The sequence below is a fragment of the Lynx rufus genome, unplaced genomic scaffold, assembly GCF_022079265.1.
Source record: "Lynx rufus isolate CCGP_SWC_20201006 ecotype Redwood Valley unplaced genomic scaffold, mLynRuf1.p SCAF_8, whole genome shotgun sequence".
Lineage (NCBI taxonomy): Eukaryota > Metazoa > Chordata > Mammalia > Carnivora > Felidae > Lynx > Lynx rufus.
In genome coordinates this window covers 21,884,096-21,902,351 of record NW_025814896.1, presented here as the reverse complement: position 1 = coordinate 21,902,351, position 18,256 = coordinate 21,884,096, and the positions used below count along the sequence as shown (strand labels likewise).

At 43.0% G+C, this 18,256-nt stretch overlaps 1 protein-coding gene across 2 annotated transcripts in view; it reads left to right on the top strand.

Moving 5' to 3' along the window:
• Positions 1-18,256, top strand: part of CTNNBL1 (catenin beta like 1) — a 163,392-nt gene that overhangs the window by 56,085 nt on the left and 89,051 nt on the right. For both annotated transcript variants that reach the window (XM_047067834.1, XM_047067835.1), the window contains exons 6-7: positions 6,640-6,733; positions 9,846-9,937. In XM_047067834.1, coding sequence (XP_046923790.1) covers positions 6,640-6,733; positions 9,846-9,937 — 186 coding nt within the window. The remainder of the gene's footprint in view (positions 1-6,639; positions 6,734-9,845; positions 9,938-18,256) is intronic.

Here is an 18,256-nt window from a genome sequence, read left to right as displayed (position 1 = left end):
TTTACAGTTTATCAGGCATAATATCTGCTGTCACTTGTGTTAGAAGCACCGGCGTGTTTGTTAAGCCTGTAGTCTGGCCCCATCCAAAACCCACTGAATCAGAATGGCTGGGACTGGGGCCCCAAATGATTCTGAGACCCCGTTGCTGCTCTGCCCACCCTCTCCTCACTTTTTCTCTCTCAGGGTCCTTGACACTAGAAGTTTCCCATGTGCCATGCTTGTTGCTGGCATTTGGTGTGAACGAAGAGGTTGTGAACCCACTGGATATGAAGGACTGTCTCTTACAGAGAGTGAGGCTGGAGTCCAGCAGGGCTATTTGTGGCTGAGTATGATGAAAATTTCTAGTGCCATTTTTCTTTCAAGCTCCTTCCTAGAGCGAGCTGCCACTTTTGTACAATTCAGGACCTTTATTTTCCCTTTGAACCACTGTGCAGAAAGAAAAGGATGATGTTGGGTTGTCCTTTTGTTTTGAGGAGCGTCTGAAGGAAGGCTGTGGCACTTGCTCCTGCTCTGTGTCCCCACAGTGTCATTTGTGCGGTCTTACCTTCCAGAGGTTAATTACAGTGGCCCTGACTGAGGCTTCCTGCCTGGTCCCTGGGCTGATTTTAATTACCATCCTTTGCCTGTGTGAATAGGGGAGACGAGAGAGGAGCAGCGAGCCTGGCTGCTGCCTGTAAAACGTACCCAGAAACAGCAATTCACACAAAAGCCCCCTTTGTGTTTTCTGTGTTGCTAAGCCCACCAACAAAAGCTGGATCGTGCAGATTTTATTGTTTGTTTGGAAAGAAACAGTTCATCCTCAGTCTGGGGAGCCGTTAGGTAGCTGCTATGAAGGGTTTTCTGTTTGTTTAGTTTTTTTTTTTTTCTTTTTATTATAATCATTTTAAGATTTTGACTCTTATAGCTTTATACTGGTGGGGCTGGTGTGAACCACAGTTGAACATTCCTAGGCTCTTATATGTTATTTGCTTGTCTGCAGCCAGTTGGAAGCCGTCGGTAAATAACAGAGCAGAACTGGTGGGTGGTCTTTCATTTATTCTTTTTGCCCTTGTGCTGCATCCAGGAAGAAGTTTGATAAGTATTCTCATTTTACAAGGGTTGAGTTGTCTTTGTAGTTTTAATTTGGGGCCAATATCAGAGGCCTGGAATTGCATGAACAGAGGCTAGAGGGCATGTAGCAGAATTTATTGTGGTGTGCAGTTTGCAGTTATTGCCTTGGTCTTTTTCCCAATTGGAAGTCCTAAGCAATAGACAAGCACATTTGTGGGGAGAGAGTGCTGCCTTGGCATTCTTGGGGATCTTTGGGGTTTAACATTTGGTTCACATCCACTGCTATTATTTATGCAAAAGGTGAATATCTGTGCTTTATAATGCATTGATTTGGTAGCCTGGAAGATAGAATCTTTTCCGAGGAGTTCTAAATGTGAGGGTATATTGCTTTGATGGCAATTCTCTGGCATCCCTCTCTAAAGAAGTCTTAGGACTTTGCTCACATGTGCCTTCAGCTTGGCAGGCCTTGCTTCTCCTGGGCTACCTGGAATGCTCCCAGTCATCCTTTAAAGCCGCTTAAAGCTTATCTCTTTTGAATTTTTTTAAGGCTCATCCCCCCCCCCCCGGCAGAATTTGTGTTCTTTTAGCACTTTGTATATCCTAGCATTTGTCACATTGGCTTCCGGACATCTGTGTGTAGGTTGGTCTTTCCTGAGATGTGATTCCCATCAAGGGAGTGGCCAAAGTGGTAGGTCTGTCATTTACCAACTGTGTGTCCTTGGGGAAGTTACCTAATCTCTCTGCATTTTGTTTCTTCTTCTGTAAAATGGGGGTAACAGTAGTGCCTGTTGCATAGCACCGACTTGAGGAATAAATGCTATTTAATAAATCTTTAGAACAGTGTCCGACACTGAGTAAACACCCAATAAATGCTGGCCATTATCTTCATAAAGATATTATGCCTGGTGCATACTAAGTTCCTAGTAAATGTCAAGCTAAAATGATCTGTGTCATCTGCCATGCAGCGAGATGTTTGTAAGTATTTGTTGAGTTCAACATTTTTTTCCTGTTTTGACAGATGTTCAAAAAACATTTTGAACAAATACTCAAAAAAACTTTTGAAGGGAATGGACCTAAATAAGACATGGAAGGATAGATGTTTAGTTTAAAAAAAAAAAAAAAAGATGAAATAAATAATGATCACGCAAAGCAAAATATTAACGGTTGTGAGAGGTGTCAGCTACTGTGGAAGTGAGAAGAAGGGAGCACTCGTGAGGGGGAAGAATCCGGAAGGTCTGCAGAGTTGCAGGGCACTGTCTGTGGCCTCAAAGGGAGGCTTTCACAGGAGGATGTGTGCAGGTGTCCCAACCAGAGGAGGTGGAAATGTGGCTGGGCCATGATATTGGCCGTAATGGCTAGGAGCCACCGTTTGGTAGAAGGAGTTTCACAAAAGTGGCTTTGGCGTGGAGTCAGGAATTACCTTCCATACCCATTCTTGCACTCAACTAACCCTACTTAAACATTGCACGTTGAAGTTCTGTAGTGGTTTGTCTTGGGCCGGTTGGCAGTGCATTTGTGCTGCTCAGGTGAGGCTGAGGTTGGTGGGTTTTCAGTTGCTCTAAAGGTATTTATTATGTAAGTTTCTGGATCCTATCACTTTTATCCCTCCCCATTTCTATTAATGAATGTCTTCACCTGCGTTTGTATTTGTTCCCAAGCAAAATTCATGTGTTCATCTTTTCGCTCAATGTTTATTGAGTGCTTGGTATATTCTGGACTCTGGGAATGGGGTATATAGCAGTGAGCAAGATTGACAGAGTCTGCTTTTGTGGAGCTGAAATCCAGTGTAGGGAGAAGCAGTAAACAAACTGGCAAGCCGGTAGTGATTCTCTGTTACATAAAGGATTAAAATAGAATGATGTGATGTACGATGACTGGGAAGTCACGTTAGGTTAGATAGTCAGGGAAGGCCTCAGTGTGGGATGACAAGAGGAAACCAGCCATTCAGAATGACCAAGGGCAAGGTGGGACAAGTGCAAAGGACCTAAGGCAGGAATGAGCTTGACAGATTCGAGGAGCAGAAAACTGGTCGATCACAGCTGGGGCGAGAGGAGAGAGCGCAGTTAGGGCCAGATTTCCTCCGGGTTTTGTAGGCCTTGGTAGGAAGTTGGGGTGGAATTGGCAGTGTGAAGGGGAGTGACTGGAGGATCTTAAGCAAGGGAGTAGTAACATAGTCTGACCTAACATTTTAGGAAGACCACTCCTGGGACAGTGAACCTGGAGGGAGCAAGAGCGGAAGCTAAAATATTACTAGATAGGTGGTAACAGGCATAAATTTTGTGTTCTGACCATATTACCATATGCAACCTCCAGACTTACTTCTTGATCAAGATTCAGTGGATGTGGGAGGTTTTTTCTTAGTTTTTTAAATATGACGTTTCCAGAACTCATAGTAGATACAAAATTTTACTCTAAACTCTTAGGAAAGCTTATTGGCAGACTATCCAAGATAGAAAGAGAATCCTTCAGACCTTCTCATCTGCCCTTTATTTTTTTCTTTTGTCCTTTTCTCTTGTATCCATCTTCCCTGGTCAAGAGGAAAAGGATCTGATCATGTCCTTGGACTTTGTCAGAGTAGGACCTGTGGAATATTGTTCAGGAGACCTCCTAACGAGCAGAAGTAACCAGTGACTTCCCAGAAGACGTCAGGCTGAAGACAGTCACGATTTCCAAGGCCAGGGTTGCTCTGGCTGACACTTTCATCCCTGACCAGGATTTGTTTTTCGTTTCAGGGTTTAGTCACAGGTAAAATTGGTGTGATGGTAGTAGACCCAAGGGGCTGGAAGGAGTAAGACGGAATGCTGATTTGTGCCTCTTAAGGTGATATCCAGAGCTATGCATAATATAAATATTTTTCCAAGGGTTTGCTGAGCTAAATGTGTTTTGACTGCTTTGACCCTTCTACAATCAGGTAAAATTGCATTTAACCCAGCCCCACATAAAGTTTCATACTTTGCAAGCTTGAAAAGCCTGCCTGTTAGAAGTTAGATTTCTGTAGCAAAAAAAAAAAGAAAAAGAAAAAGATTTTCCTCCAGCCAAATACCCACTGTCCGGAACCATTCCGTTCTGGGACTTGAATGCGTTGCTTACTGCCACTGTCCCCCCACCATTTTCCAGACAGCAGAGATGGGAAACATGGCGAAGAATCAAGGAAAGGAGGAGAAATAAAGCAGATAAAGCAGCAATAAGCAATTGAAACGGGTGAAGCTGTTTGCAGAACCGACAAGAATGTGATACCCAGTGGATTTGCAGTGTCTGCTGCTTTAGGATTGAGGGAGATTATAAGTCAATCAGGGTGATTTAGGGAAAAACAAACTGTGACATGGTTCATATTTCCCCCCCAGATGGTTTTCTGTTTCCTCTCATATATACTCCAATTGTCCAATTAATTAAGGAAAACCTTGCAGTGGATTTCTTTGGTGAAGCTTTTGCTGGCTGTGAGATTTGAGAGCAAGATTGCATATCTGCTTGGGATAAGAGGGGAAAACGGCTCATTCTGGTATTTACGGGCACCCTCGCTCAATTCTGGCAGCAGTGTCCTCTCAGATCTGCAGCTAGTGTCTTTCGTTGTTCTTCACACCATCAAGGGCCGAAAGGGGAGAAACTCTACTTCGTTTGCGATTCAGGTTCACAGATTACTCAATAATTTCAGCTTTTTCCCCCCTTGCCAGATGCTTCCTTTAAGCATCACCGAGAAAGAGTAAAGAGGCCTTATTTCAAGATCTGTCCTTCTTGCCATTGTTGCATCCTTGGGTCGCAGGGTGCCCTATTCACAAGTGCTCAGGGAAGTGTCAGTCTCTCTCCTTTCTTTTCCCCTCCCCAAAGCGACAGGGTGTGGTGGGGAAAAAAAGAGAGGCATAGAGTCAGTCACTTCTGCCACAAGCTTTGTGACTTTGGTTAGGCTGGCTGGTTAACCTCTCTGGATGTTTGTTTGCTCACCTGTGAAAGCTATGAGGATTACCTGAGAGTAAATGGAGCAAGTTATAGAAAAACCTGATTGCAGTACACAGAGGGAGTGTTTTGTCAGTTTATGTGAATTTAGCAAAATGACGGAGCGTCTGCCTGTTACAGCATTGCTCTCCACTTGGAAGAGTAGACCGAGATGAGCCAGGGTTGGGTGGCTGCCTTCAAAGAACCGGAGTTTTTCTTGGTTTTCCTCGATATTCATATCGAATAGTGAATGATCAGATATCAGAAGGGGTAAAGAGCTAGATTCAAACTCTCTACTTTAGGGGCGCCTGGGTGGCTCAGTCAGTTAAGCGTCCGACTTCAGCTCAGGTCATGATCTCGAGGTTCGTGAGCTTGAGTCCCCCCCCCTCCCGTCGGGGTCTGTGCTGACAGCTCAGAGCCTGGAGCCTGCTTCGGATTCTGTGTCTGCCTCTCTCTCTCTGCCCCTCCCCTGCTTGCTCTCTCTCTCTCTCTCTCTCTCTCTCTCAAAAATAGATAAACGTTAAAAAACAACAATAACAACAACTCTCTACTTAATTTTTGATCCAGACCCAGGGTAAGACATGCCACATAGTTTTATTTAATCTTTATAACTTATTCCCATTTCCTAAGTGAGGAAACTGAGGCAGTGAGAGAGAGGATATGCCACGGGTATACAGAAGGTTTTATCTTCCTGTACATGTACAGGCTTACTTACTGACTACTAATTAGAAATTTACTACCGGATGAATTCTCACTTCTTGATTACGAGGAGTTTCCTTAGTTACTTTCCTTGGTGTGTGTCAGGGTTGCCCAAGGACCGTCTCCCTAAGAGTACAGATTGTGCAGGGAGGAGCATGAAGTAGTGTCAGCATTATTTCACCAAAGAAGGAAGCTTGGTCTTTGCTTTTCTTTTGCCATTGCTCAGTGGCTGTTTGGTCTTGGCTAAGTTGATAATCTCTCTGAATAGCAGCTCTGTGATGTGGCTACTGAAAGTTTCCTATAAGGTTGCGTGAAACAAATGAGAAATTTAACTGCTGTCTTATGCCCTAAATGTAATAAAATGTGAGACATTTTATTATGTTAATACTCTTCTCAAGAAGGAATTAGAAATTCATCAGAAGGAATAGTTTCATTAGAGCTTAGCATAGAACATTAGGAATGTTTTGAATTTAACCGTAAATTGAGGTCAGTGTAAATTATGGCAAGTAAACTTCCCAGTTAAACACCCCTTGGTGCTGTGGTCTAGAAACAGACTTTTGACTTGAACAAACTACGGACCTGACTTAAGAAGGGACTTTTGCCAGGTGTTTGTTTAAATACCACAGAGAGGTAGAAAGAGGACCGGACTTGATTTCGGAAGGCCTAGGTTCAGGTGCTGGCGCTGCCACTCACCAACTTTGTAACCTTGAATTCTACTTTGTCTCCTTAAGCTTTGATTTACTCATCCTAAGTTCAGGATAATGGTGCCTGCCCTTTCTTTGCCTGGGGGTCATTTCAAGACTCAGAGAGGTAATGGGACAGGAGAGCACACTGTAAACCATAGGTGGCCGATTAGTTCTTTCGTTCATGCGGGTGAGAAGTGAGGATGGGAATGGGAACATTTGGCGGACTGTTTTGTGACATGTATCCCTCTCTCCTCTTGCTTCCTTGTTGCTCAAGGTGGATGGGCAGGTGGTAGCGCTGCTTGTGCAGAATCTGGAGCGCCTGGATGAGTCTGTGAAAGAAGAGGCAGACGGTGTCCACAACACTCTAGGTGAGGGGCAGGTGACTGCTGATCCTGAGACGCTGTGTTTGTTTTGGGGCTTGGTGCTCATTTCCCTTCTTCTTTCATAATCGAGTCAACAGCAGGTGTTTTCTTTCCTTCTGCTCCCAGACTGCCTTTGCAGAAATGAAGACCCTTGTGTAAATTTCATATAACTGCAGCTCTGGTTTGGCTTGCAGGTAATAAAAGCAGAAATCCACTAAGTAGATAACCTTCCTGGACAAAAACTGGCTCCTTTTAGCAGCGCTTTGCTTTTTTATTTTGATTTTTTTAGCTTTAGAACGTGTATTTTACCATTTTTAAGCCCTGTATGTTGGTTTTTCTTCCTGCTTTCCTTCAGTGAGACTAGAAACTTTGGAACTGTCTTTATAAGACAGTTTATTTGGAAAAGAGTTAAGTGTTTGTCTTTTTATGTGTAGTTTACCACATAAACTGATTGAAATACTGCTGTTAACTTGCATGCACCTTCATCAGTGTTAGTTTAAGTGGACTCTTCTGCAGTATTTCCCTTCCTCCTCCTCGAATCTCCCAGCTCTTTCTCCCTGTAAAGTTGTTGGACCATTAGCCTATTTAAAATTGTGCTTTTGCAGGATGCCTGGGTGGCTCAGTGGGTTAAGCGTACAACTTTGGCTCAGGTCATGATTATCATGGCTTGTGAGTTCGAGCCCCACACCGGGCTCTGTGCTGACAGCTCAGAGCCTGGAGCCTGCTTCAGATTCTGTCTCCCTCTCTCTCTGCCCCTGTCCTGCTGGTTCTTTCTCTCTCTCAAATATAAATAAACATTAAAAAAATTTTTTTTGATGTTAAATAAAATTGTGCTTTGGGGCGCCTGGGTGGCGCAGTCGGTTAAGCGTCCGACTTCAGCCAGGTCACGATCTCGCGGTCCGTGAGTTCGAGCCCTGCGTCGGGCTCTGGGCTGGTGGCTCAGAGCCCGGAGCCTGTTTCCGATTCTGTGTCTCCCTCTCTCTCTGCCCCTCCCCCGTTCATGCTCTGTCTCTCTCTGTCCCAAAAATAAAAAAAATAAACGTTGAAAAAAAAAAAAAATTTAAAATTGTGCTTTTGGGTAGTCCTCCTTATCAGTAGTCATGTCTTATTAAAAAAAAACAAAACAACGGTGACATATCTTTAAGCAGAGCTTGAGAAATAAATGAGGTGCAGCTGAAGCAGAAATTTTGATGAGAGATCAGATTTTTCTCTCAGCTCTTTTTGTCTTCCACAGATTTCTCTCGTAGTTTTATATTCTCTTCTGTGACCACTATCATAAAGAAGAGGGGAGGCATAGCACCTAGGGAGTAAGAGAAGAGAGAACACAATAATCTGTAACTTGGGGGTTGGCTTTAGTCTAGAGCTAGAATTTGGCATTGCCATCTGTTAGCCTAATACTGGATTTTGCTGAATAGATAGTTTATCAGAAGTTTTAACTGACTGTTAACAAAAAAGGGGCCTGGTATAATGGAAAAAGCACCAGGCTGGCAGTCTGTAGAGATCTGTGTAGTTTCAGCTTCGTCACCCACCAGCAGCCCAGGAGATTTACCCCTCTCTCATTTATTGAGCACCTGCTGTCTGTGAGGCACTGTGCTAGGCACTGGGGTAGCCAGTGAGGAATTTGGCATGGTCCTACTCCTGAAGAAGCAGACTGATGGGAAAGCCTTGAACAGAAAGGAAAGGCAATACAGGGTGAGAAATGGTATAATAGGAGTCAGTGCAGAGCAGTATGGAAGTAGGGGAGGGTTTGCAAAGGTAGCTGATGGGAGCTAAATATGAAGACGGGTGCATTTTGACAGAGAAATGAGAGAAGGGCCTTTGAGTGGGGGAGAGTCACTTGCAAAGCCATGAAAGGGCTTGGGCTTTGGAGAAAGAGTAGAAATGGACTGTGGCAGTAGTGGGAGAGGACACGGAGGCAGGGGTTTGCCCAGATCGTGGAAGACCTTGTAAACCAAGGCAAGACGATTGGATTTTACTCTGGTGGGCAGCAGGAAGCCATCTAAAGCGCAAGCAGAGGAATAAGGTAAGGGCATAGAAGATTAAAATGAAGGAGTTGGCTTTCCTAGAAAGTAACCTAGGGTATTGCGGTGATCCTCGTCTCTCAGGGATCTTGTTGCTACTCTGCTTCGGTGACTTTGAATTCCATTCCCTGAGGGGGTGGCCCACTGAGTCTTTAACTGGCCACAGACGAGGCTGACAGGGGCAGAGGAGTGAGGAAGAATGTAAGAGACATAGTGATTTCTTCAGCCCTTTCTCCTTCAGAACTCAGACCTGATGTGTTCTGGGCATTGGGTTAGAGAACCTGGAACTAACTCTGTCTCCTTTATAATAGTAACATAACCTGGGTTATGGAGCAGAAGGGGCCCTGAAGGAAGTGAACGCATTGGATGTGTTAGAATGGTACTATAGGGGATTTTTTTTTTTTAAGTGTCCTTTTTTAGTATCGTAGTCATGTAATAACTTTATTTTCCTTTGGCCTCCTAAGTTTTAATTTTTCTATTAGGCAGCAATTTGGCTATTGTAAAAGATAGCAGGACCAATTATATTTGCTTCCGCGTACCTGACAGTTAACTCTGCCAGCATGGCCTTTTCCCTCTATGCATATTATTGTGTTCAATTAAGATCATGCTTGCTTCCCTTGTAATGTCCAGAGAAAGAGGACTGAAAATGAATGACTCTGGAAAGGCAGAGATTCTGAATTCACCATCCCTGGATTTTTTTCTAAGGCTTCTTACCTAGTCCCCTGTCCCTTCAGTTACAGGCCTCCGGGACACCAGCACAGTGAGCACTGAGAAGGCCTTCCTAGGCAGATACACACCTTTCTCTGTGTCCTGCTCTGGTGTTGTTCCCTATTAGCACAGAACATCTATCACTTATTTCTTTCTGTGAATTTCATCATTTTTAGTTACACGTTTTACTTGCAACATAACCTAAAAAAAAAAAAAGCAAACCCATAGCATCTCCCTTGTTAATCTAGAAGTGACAACACGGCATCTGGCTGGGAGGCATACAGGAAGTGGGAAGAGGAATATGGTGCCTGTCGTGGGAAGGGCGGCAAGCTTGTTGCAGACGGAAACGTAATTGCCCTCCCTGATGACTGCTGTCCGTCTCCCTGCAGCTATTGTGGAAAACATGGCAGAGTTCCGGCCTGAGATGTGTACGGAGGCCGCCCAGCAGGGTCTTCTGCAGTGGCTTTTGAAGAGGCTGAAGGTAAGTTTGGCCTTGTGGGACTGCAGCTCCAACCTGTCTTCGCTCTGGGCGTGGCTCAGGCCAGGTCACTGGCACAGATTTTTATCCCTTTGCTGTGTGATCTCCTTTGGGAATCTTTTGGGATCTCTCGCCCCTTTCTTTGCTTCTCCTCTTTTTGTTTCAAGAGAAAAGCCTTTAAAGTAGCCTTTTAATACCTCTGAAAATATTATAAACATTTTTTTTAATGTTTATTTACTTTTGAGACAGAGAGAGACAGAGTATGAACGGGGGAGGGGCAGAGAGAGAGGGAGACACAGAATCCGAAGCAGGCTCCGGGCTCCGAGCTGTCAGCACAGAGCCCGACGCGGGGCTTGAACTCACGAACCGTGAGATCGTGACCCGAGCCGAAGTCAGACACTCAACGGACTGAGCCACCCAGGCACCCCAATAAACATTTTATAAATACAAATAAATTCACTGGTACAGAAGGCATAAAACTGGAGGTAAAATCTCCCTTCAGCAGATTCCTTCTAGTTCCACTTCCCAGAGGCAGCCAGTGGTTAACAATATTCTCTCTCTCCTTTCCTGTACACACATTTTGTGTGTATAGGAGTGTGTGGGTGTATTTCACAAACAGAATTTTACAATATTTTATTTTGCAGGTTGGTTTTTTTTCACTGAACTAATAGCTGCCTAGTATTCTGTTTTATGCATATACCAAAATTAGTTTAACCATTCCCCTTTTTATGACAGTTTTTCACTGTTGTATAGCAATTTTTCACTGTCACAAGCAGTGCTGCAGTGAATATTCTCATATACACATACACATTTTTTTCTTGCACACTTATGTTAGTTTATCTGTAGGATAAATTCCTAGAAGTTGAATTGATAGATCGAAGGATATGTTCATTAACACATCTGGTGGGCATTGCAAAGTTGTCCTGCATAAAGGCTGCCTCACTGACTTGAGAGTGTCTGTTTCCCCTAGCAACATTGGGTACTATCAAACTTAAAATGTTACTAATCTGCTACATGAAAACTGGTATTTTATTTTGGAGTTTTAAAATCATGGCAAGAATATTGGCTTCCACTTGTTTATTAGCCATTTATATTCATTTCTTTCAGCTTACTATTTAAATTTTTTTTTTTTAATGTTTTAGTTTTGAGAGAGAGAGAGAGGCAGAGTGCAAGCTGGGGAGGGGCACAGAGAGGGAGATACAGAAACCGAAGCAGGCTCCAGGCTCTGAGCTGTCCACACAGAGCCCGACTCGGGGCTCGAACTCACGAACCGTGAGATCATGACCCGAGCTGAAGTCAGACGCTCAACTGACTGAGTCACCCAGGGGCCCCATCTTTCAGCTTACTATTTATATCCTTTGTTCATGTTTATATTTCTGTTGAATTTCTTACTCTTTCCTTATGAGCATAATCCTTTTGACTATCTTTTTAACAATTAGTGGTGTCCCATGGAGTAAATGAGCAACAAGAGGGGCAAGGGCTTCTCTGAAAAGAGTAGTTTTAACCAAAGGTGTGATGAGAGGCAGTTTGGGACTGCTTATATGGTCCTCAGGCAGGCAAGGATTCCCAGTTTCTCTGAGAAGGAGGTATTCGTTCATAGATAGAATGATTCTCTAATATTCAGAGTGTGCTTTGCTATGCTTTAGAGTGTCACAGAGATCCAGAAAGTCTGAGGTACATCAGGTCAGATTTACTCCCCGCTGTCTTGGCGGGGCTCAGGAAGAATGTTCCACTTACGATAGCGTATGCCCATGATTAGCCCTCTTTCTGACCATCTAAGTCTTCCCCAGTCCTACTTATTTAACCATCTGTTCCCATGGAAATCTATAACATGGACTTCTGTAACATGACCTGAGGGTATTCAGCTAGCCCAGATACTACCGTCAGTGGGTCTGGGCACGTTTGCCTGGCAGAGTATAAACGCAGTATGCGGTTCAGTAGATTGCAACTCCCTCCACACACACGCACGCACGTGTACACGCACCCGTGCACACCTACACACCCTTACCTTCCTTTCAGGAAAAAAAAAATCAGGTCTAATTAATTCATACATTGTCATCTTTTAACTTCCTTTTGACCTTTTCTCATGAGCCTGAATGCCTTCCGAGTTTAGGACTAGACTTATTTCCCCATCTTTCCTCAACATTCAACACATTTTTATTCTCCAAAGCCTTAATACATCTTGGGAGTGAGGAGTGGAGGGGAGGAACAGAGTCGAGGAGATGGGATAGATGGCAAGGACTGGAGTTGTTGGTAGGGTGGCCGTAGGTGAGAGCTCCAAACTTTTGGATTACAGAATAATCCAATAGCTTTTGTCTCCGAGATCAAGACTAGTTTTTTTTCAGTTCCTTGAGACTTGGTACTGCTTCAGGGATCCTTCCTTAAACCAGAATGTCAGGCCTCCTCTGCCCTTCGAAAAGCGTTGAAACTTGCCAGTCTTTTTTTGAATTGGTAACAGGAAGGAGAATTGAGACCTTTGAGGGTTTGGCTTGGATTCCATTTTCCTTATGAGAGTAATAGAGAGTCCCATTTGATAGTCTAGTAAGCTATTGACTGTTAACTTTTAGGCATAGTGTTTTTGTAATCCTCGGGGCATAAATAGCCATGTTGCTGTCTCTAAAACAGTTTTTCAAGGTTTCAGGGTATCTAAACATTAAAATGCTATTTGGTTATTTTATTAGTAAGCAAGTGCCCTTAGAAAAATTCTGTGTTTCCCAGAACATTAATAAGAGAGAATCTTGCTTAAGGGTGAGGCCAGCAAGAAGGCATATTTTTATAAAAACAATGCCTTGCTCTTTTTCCTCATAATCTGGGAGAGTGCTTGTTAAAATTTTCACCATCGTAAACATATTGAATCTGAATGCCGGACCTAGAGCCTAATTTTCACCAGTGGAACTCTAAAAAATTAGACATTTCTAGACTCATTGTCTCAGTCTCTGTCTTCTCTGTCTCTGTTTGAGGGAAGTTCCACCTGTGATTCTAATGGACAACCCTCACTAATACCCTCTGCTCTCTGGAGATGTGAACATTTTCATTACCTGTTTTTATTCTGCACTACTCCTGGACTGATTTAAAACTCCATTTTCAATGGCTATTCCCTATCAAGAATCTCCCTCTACACAGTCCTGATGCCCTTTACATCAGATCCCACCTTCTCTACCTACTTACAAAGGCTCCTTACAGCCCCTGGTTGGCTCAGTCTGTTAAGCGTCCAACTTTTGATTTCAGCTCGGGTCATGATCTCGCAGTTCGTGAGTTTGAGCCCTGCATCAGGCTCTCCACTGTCAGTACTTGGGATTCTCTATCTCCCTCTCTCTCTGCCCCTCCCCTGCTCACTCTCTTGCTCTCTCTCAAAAATAAATAAACATTAAAAAAAATTAAAAGAAAAGAAAATGCCCCTTATGCCTGGCCTAGTCTGACTTTTTCATTTCTCATTTTTTTTTTAACGTTTATTTATTTTTGAGACAGAGAGAGACAGAGCATGAACAGGGGAGGGGCAGAGAGAGAGGGAGACACAGAATCTGAAACAGGCTCCAGGCTCTGAGCTGTCAGCACAGAGCGCGACGCGGGGCTTGAACTCACGGACCGTGAGATCATGACCTGAGCCGAAGTCGGACGCTTAACCAACTGAGCCACCCCGGCGCCCCTCATTTCTCAGTTTTTAAATTGTTGGCCTTATTACCTTTCAAACAGACATCTTTTTTACCATGACCCTGCTCTGCAAAGGTCAGAATTATTTTGACCTCTGTATCTGTCTTTGATCATGCTCCTCCCTCCACCAGGAATGACTTCTGTCTTCCCTTATATACTTCTCAGTTATACACAGCCTTCATTAACCACTTTAAATCCCTACTCTTCCATGTAGCTGCCATCATTTTTAGGACTGAAAGGAAATTTATAACTTCTATTGCAGATTAAAAAAAAAAAAAAAGTCGAGACTTATATAGAGATTAAGTGCCTTGCCCAACTTCATACAGCTAGTTAGAGATAGAGCTGGAATTAAACCCGTGAGTCCTGACTTTCTCCACGCACCCTTTACATGGCACTACTTTGCCCCCAGCCCATCCCATGCTCTTTCTTTTCTGAATATCAACCGTTTTACTTTTTCTATGCTGGTTCTCTTACGAGAGTTAGCAGATCTGTGTTCTAACATGTGCCTATAACTATGACATTTCTCCTCATGAAGCATCTTTTTTTCAGCACCTGGCAGACTTTCATATTGTATGTGCTCACTGTCTTTCTTTAAATAGCCTTCAACTCTAAAAGCAAGGACTGTGTTGTGTCTCCATCATATTTGCGACTCCACCCAGTTGTTCTCAAGGTGTCGTTCGCAGCCAGGACCAGGAATGTCAGAATCACCTGGCAACTTGTTAGAAATGCAGATTCTTGAACCTACCCCTTGACTCCCTGAATCCGCCCATCTTGGGGTGGATTGGCCATCTGTTTTAACAAGCCCTCCAGGTGATCTGAATGCATGCCAACATCTGAGAACCACCCTCCTGGAATACTTATATTTACACTGCTTGTTAAACCCTGCTGTTTAACTGATCATCCCATATTGATTCAGTAGTCTTTGAGTAATTCTTCAGTGAGTGGCACCTTGGTGGGTCTGCTTTTTGTACTGGTAGCCTAGCAGTATATAGAGATACTCATAGATTTCTTCACTGAATGAAATGTCACTAATTTGTGCTAATGAGGATGAAACCCATTGCAGATGACTGCATTAAATGGTTTAGCAGGTGAGCAGATAACAGGAGTGAGAGAGATTGCTTTACAGTTCATTTTTGTGGGGAATACAGATTCATTAGGATATTGTGTACTCTTGAAAATAACACCAAAACCCAAAGTTTTATTTTTTTTCTTTTCTAAAGAAGCAAAATTAAGATTCTCTTTGGTTTCCCGGTTAAATCAGTGTTTCAGAAATAGTTGCAACATTGCAGTGTATGAGCTAATGAATTGAGAATCGGCTGCATTATACTACATGCACAACTGGTTGATGGGAAGTTCTTAGCCTCCTGTGACCAGGAGTTGGGATTTTACAGGGCACAGTCTGCTTCAACAGTTGCACGGGGCTGTAGATGTGTCTGAACCTGCCCCGTGTGCCAGGTACCAGGTACCAGAGGTGAGCCGTGGAAGTAACCTGCAACTTCTGGCTGCGGGTGGTAGCGTAATTGGTTTGTACTTTCCAGAAAAGCAGCAGCTCGCAAAAAGGTGAAGTTTAATTTTATTCAAAGCTAGTACATGCTGAGTCCAAACCTATGCTTGACTCTGTAATTACTCTGACAGCTAAAAGATTTAGGATCACCAGCCTCCTGGATAGCAGAGTCCAGAAGCTTCAAGTCCCTTTGGCTAACTTTGCAAACTCCAAAAGACTATACCCACTAAATGAACCTCTCCTTTCTCCTGATTTTGACTGAATGTCCTTGTAATTTGGCAGTTTGATATTTTATAAACTTGGAGGCCATCATCTCTGGCTGAGATTTAAATAGAAATAAAACTTCCTTGGTGATTTTTGACTTTGGCCAGACATGGAAGATGAGTTAAATTCCCTCCTTCCCACCTGGCCCACGGTTTCCCACACTTTCCTTTATTTCTTTTCCACAAGATTAAAATACTTGGTTGTCATCCTCATTACCATGAAGTTTTCCAATGGGAATGCCGTTTGTGGGCTGTTCACTAGGTGGAAAGCATTGTTCTAGATGCTTCACATACATATTTTATTTTATTTTATTTTATTTTATTTTATTTTATTTTATTTTATTTTATTTTATTTTATTTTATTTTATTTTATTTTTTAAAAAAAAATTTAATGTTTGTTCATTTTTGAGAGAGACAGAACACAAGCAGGGGAGGGGCAGAGAGAGAGGGAGACGCAGAACCCGAAGCAGGCTCCAGGCTCCGAGCTGTCAGCACAGAGCCCGATGTGGGGCTCGAACTCATGAACCGTGAGATCATGACCTGAGCCAAAGTCGGAGGCTTAACCGACTGAGGCACCCAGGCGCCCCTCATAGATGTCATTTCTCATCCTCACAAACAGCTTTCCAAGTGGTGCTGCTGTCCCCAGTTACAGATGCAAAAGGCATTGCACAGAGGGGAGGTGATTGCCCAGACACTGTGGGAAGTACGTGGCAGAACCTGTGATATTGGGCCTGGATATCTCCAAAGCCTCCCCCTCTTGCCAGGTTACTTCCCAGCTGGTACCCCTTTCAGACTCTGAAGCATTTTAGGGCTCAGTGTTGGGGAGTCATGGGACCTGATCATTTTGACTTTCTGATTAGATTCCTTCTTCATGCCAGTTTTTGAAAGGACCTATATTTTAACAGAAAAAAGTGATGAAATTATGATTTTGATTTTTAAAACTGTACTTTGGGCAAATTGGAAACTCCTTGAAGTGTCACAGCAAAAGCTAGAGATTTCCTGAGGGGGATTAGGAATTCTCAGTAGAGGGGAACACAGCTGTTTGGTGCCTGTGATGTATATACTGGTTAATATAATCCAACCACCCCATGAGGAGATTATTACTTATTTTCACTTAAGAGAAATCAGGTAAGAAAGGCAGAGTAATTTGGCCAAGATTCCATAGCTGGTAACCATTAGAGCTGAGATTCTAACCTGGATATTTCTGATTCCCATCAAAGAAAAGCTTCTAGTACCTACTGTATGTTAGGTACTTCCATATTACCCCATTTAATTCTCATAGTAATTCTCCTGAGAGGATGTTACCTTATTTATTATTTATTTTTTACAGGTAAGGAAACTTGAGACCGAGAGATTTTTCTTGGATCATAGGTGCCCCTCTCAGCTCATCATGCCCTTAATGTCTTAGGAATTTCGTTGTTACAGTGCCCCTATGCCAAAAAGGACCTAACAATCCTGTTGATTAAGTAGTTAGGTCCAAATATGTATTTATGTCATAACAAATTAGTAGCCATACACAGGAATTAAAAGAAAAAATATTTTGGGGCGCCTGGGTGGCTGACTGTTGGCTTTGGCTAAGGTCCTGATCTCATAGTTCATGGGTTCGAGTCCCCTGTCGGGCTCTGCACTGGCAGCGTGGAGGCTGCTTGGCCTTCCCTCTCTCTCTCTCTCTCCCCACCCCTCCCCTGCTTGACACTCTAGTGTGTGTTCTGTTTCTCACTCTCTCTAAATAAATAAATAAACGCTTAAAAAAAAGAAAAATATTTTTATTTTAGACTTAAATGCCACACTTACTAATAAGCGTGTGTACCTTCTGAGTAACCGCACAACTTCTAAAACCTTGGAATTCAGTTGAACACCACCACCCTCATTCCTGTTGCACATTGATTTTCACACAGTTCTTTTATTACAGCAACCACCAAAACCCAGCTTCACAAAGATAGGAGGTCATCAAAAGAGTGTACCTGGAGCTAGTAGTTAATTCAGTGTTCAACAGATGTCACCTGTCACCGTGCTTTCTTTGGAAATTTTAAAGAATCCTGCGGTGCCCCTGTGAATTCAGTTTGACACCCCAGGTACCTCGGCACACAGTTTGGGAACTGCAGACTTTGTCGCATAGGTAGTACGTGCTCATGAGTCAAACTGAGGTGCACCGATCCTAGATTCATGTTGTTCTTCTTTTTTTTTTTTTTTAACGTGACTGTATTACTTAATATAATTAATTTTAATTCAGCGTAGTATCCTTAAATGCCGTAACAGTGGACAAGGTTCACATCTAATTCACCTGTGTGCTTTCATGTTCAGTTCTTTGTCTTGTGTTTAGCAGATGCCCAATAAATATTCATTGAAAAAAAAAGAGAAAACCTCCCCCTTATCTTGGAGACAGGATTTATAAAATCACATAAAGGACAAGAGGCCTTGAAACCGCAGAAAGGCTAAGTATGATTCTAGTGGCCTCGTGTCTTTTGGCTTTTTTTAGTTAAGTGTGTCTAGTTTCAAACAAGAACGCTGGCCCTTGAAAAGCTGCATATAACAAAGTTAGTGTGGCTTTAAATCATTTAAAATACCAATACTTGTAATTTAAATAATTCGAGTAAGTAATTTGATTAGCAAGTCCTTGATTCTGATAGAGATGCTCACCCTCGGCCTTTCACTTTTGTGTTTTGGTCTTTATAAAACTGCTTTCCTTAAAGTGAAACACACCTCAGATTGCATTTAAACTCTGGTTGTTATACTGAATCTCTTGAAAGAAGGCCTCAAGCTTGCCCAGGGAGCATACCTTGCAGTCAGTACACGTAAGACTTTGCATTTACAGATCTTTTAACCTAGGATGGTCAGCTTCCTGAAACCCTGTGGGGTGCACTAAGGCCTGACAAGGAAGACGTGCTTAGAAAACTGAAAAGT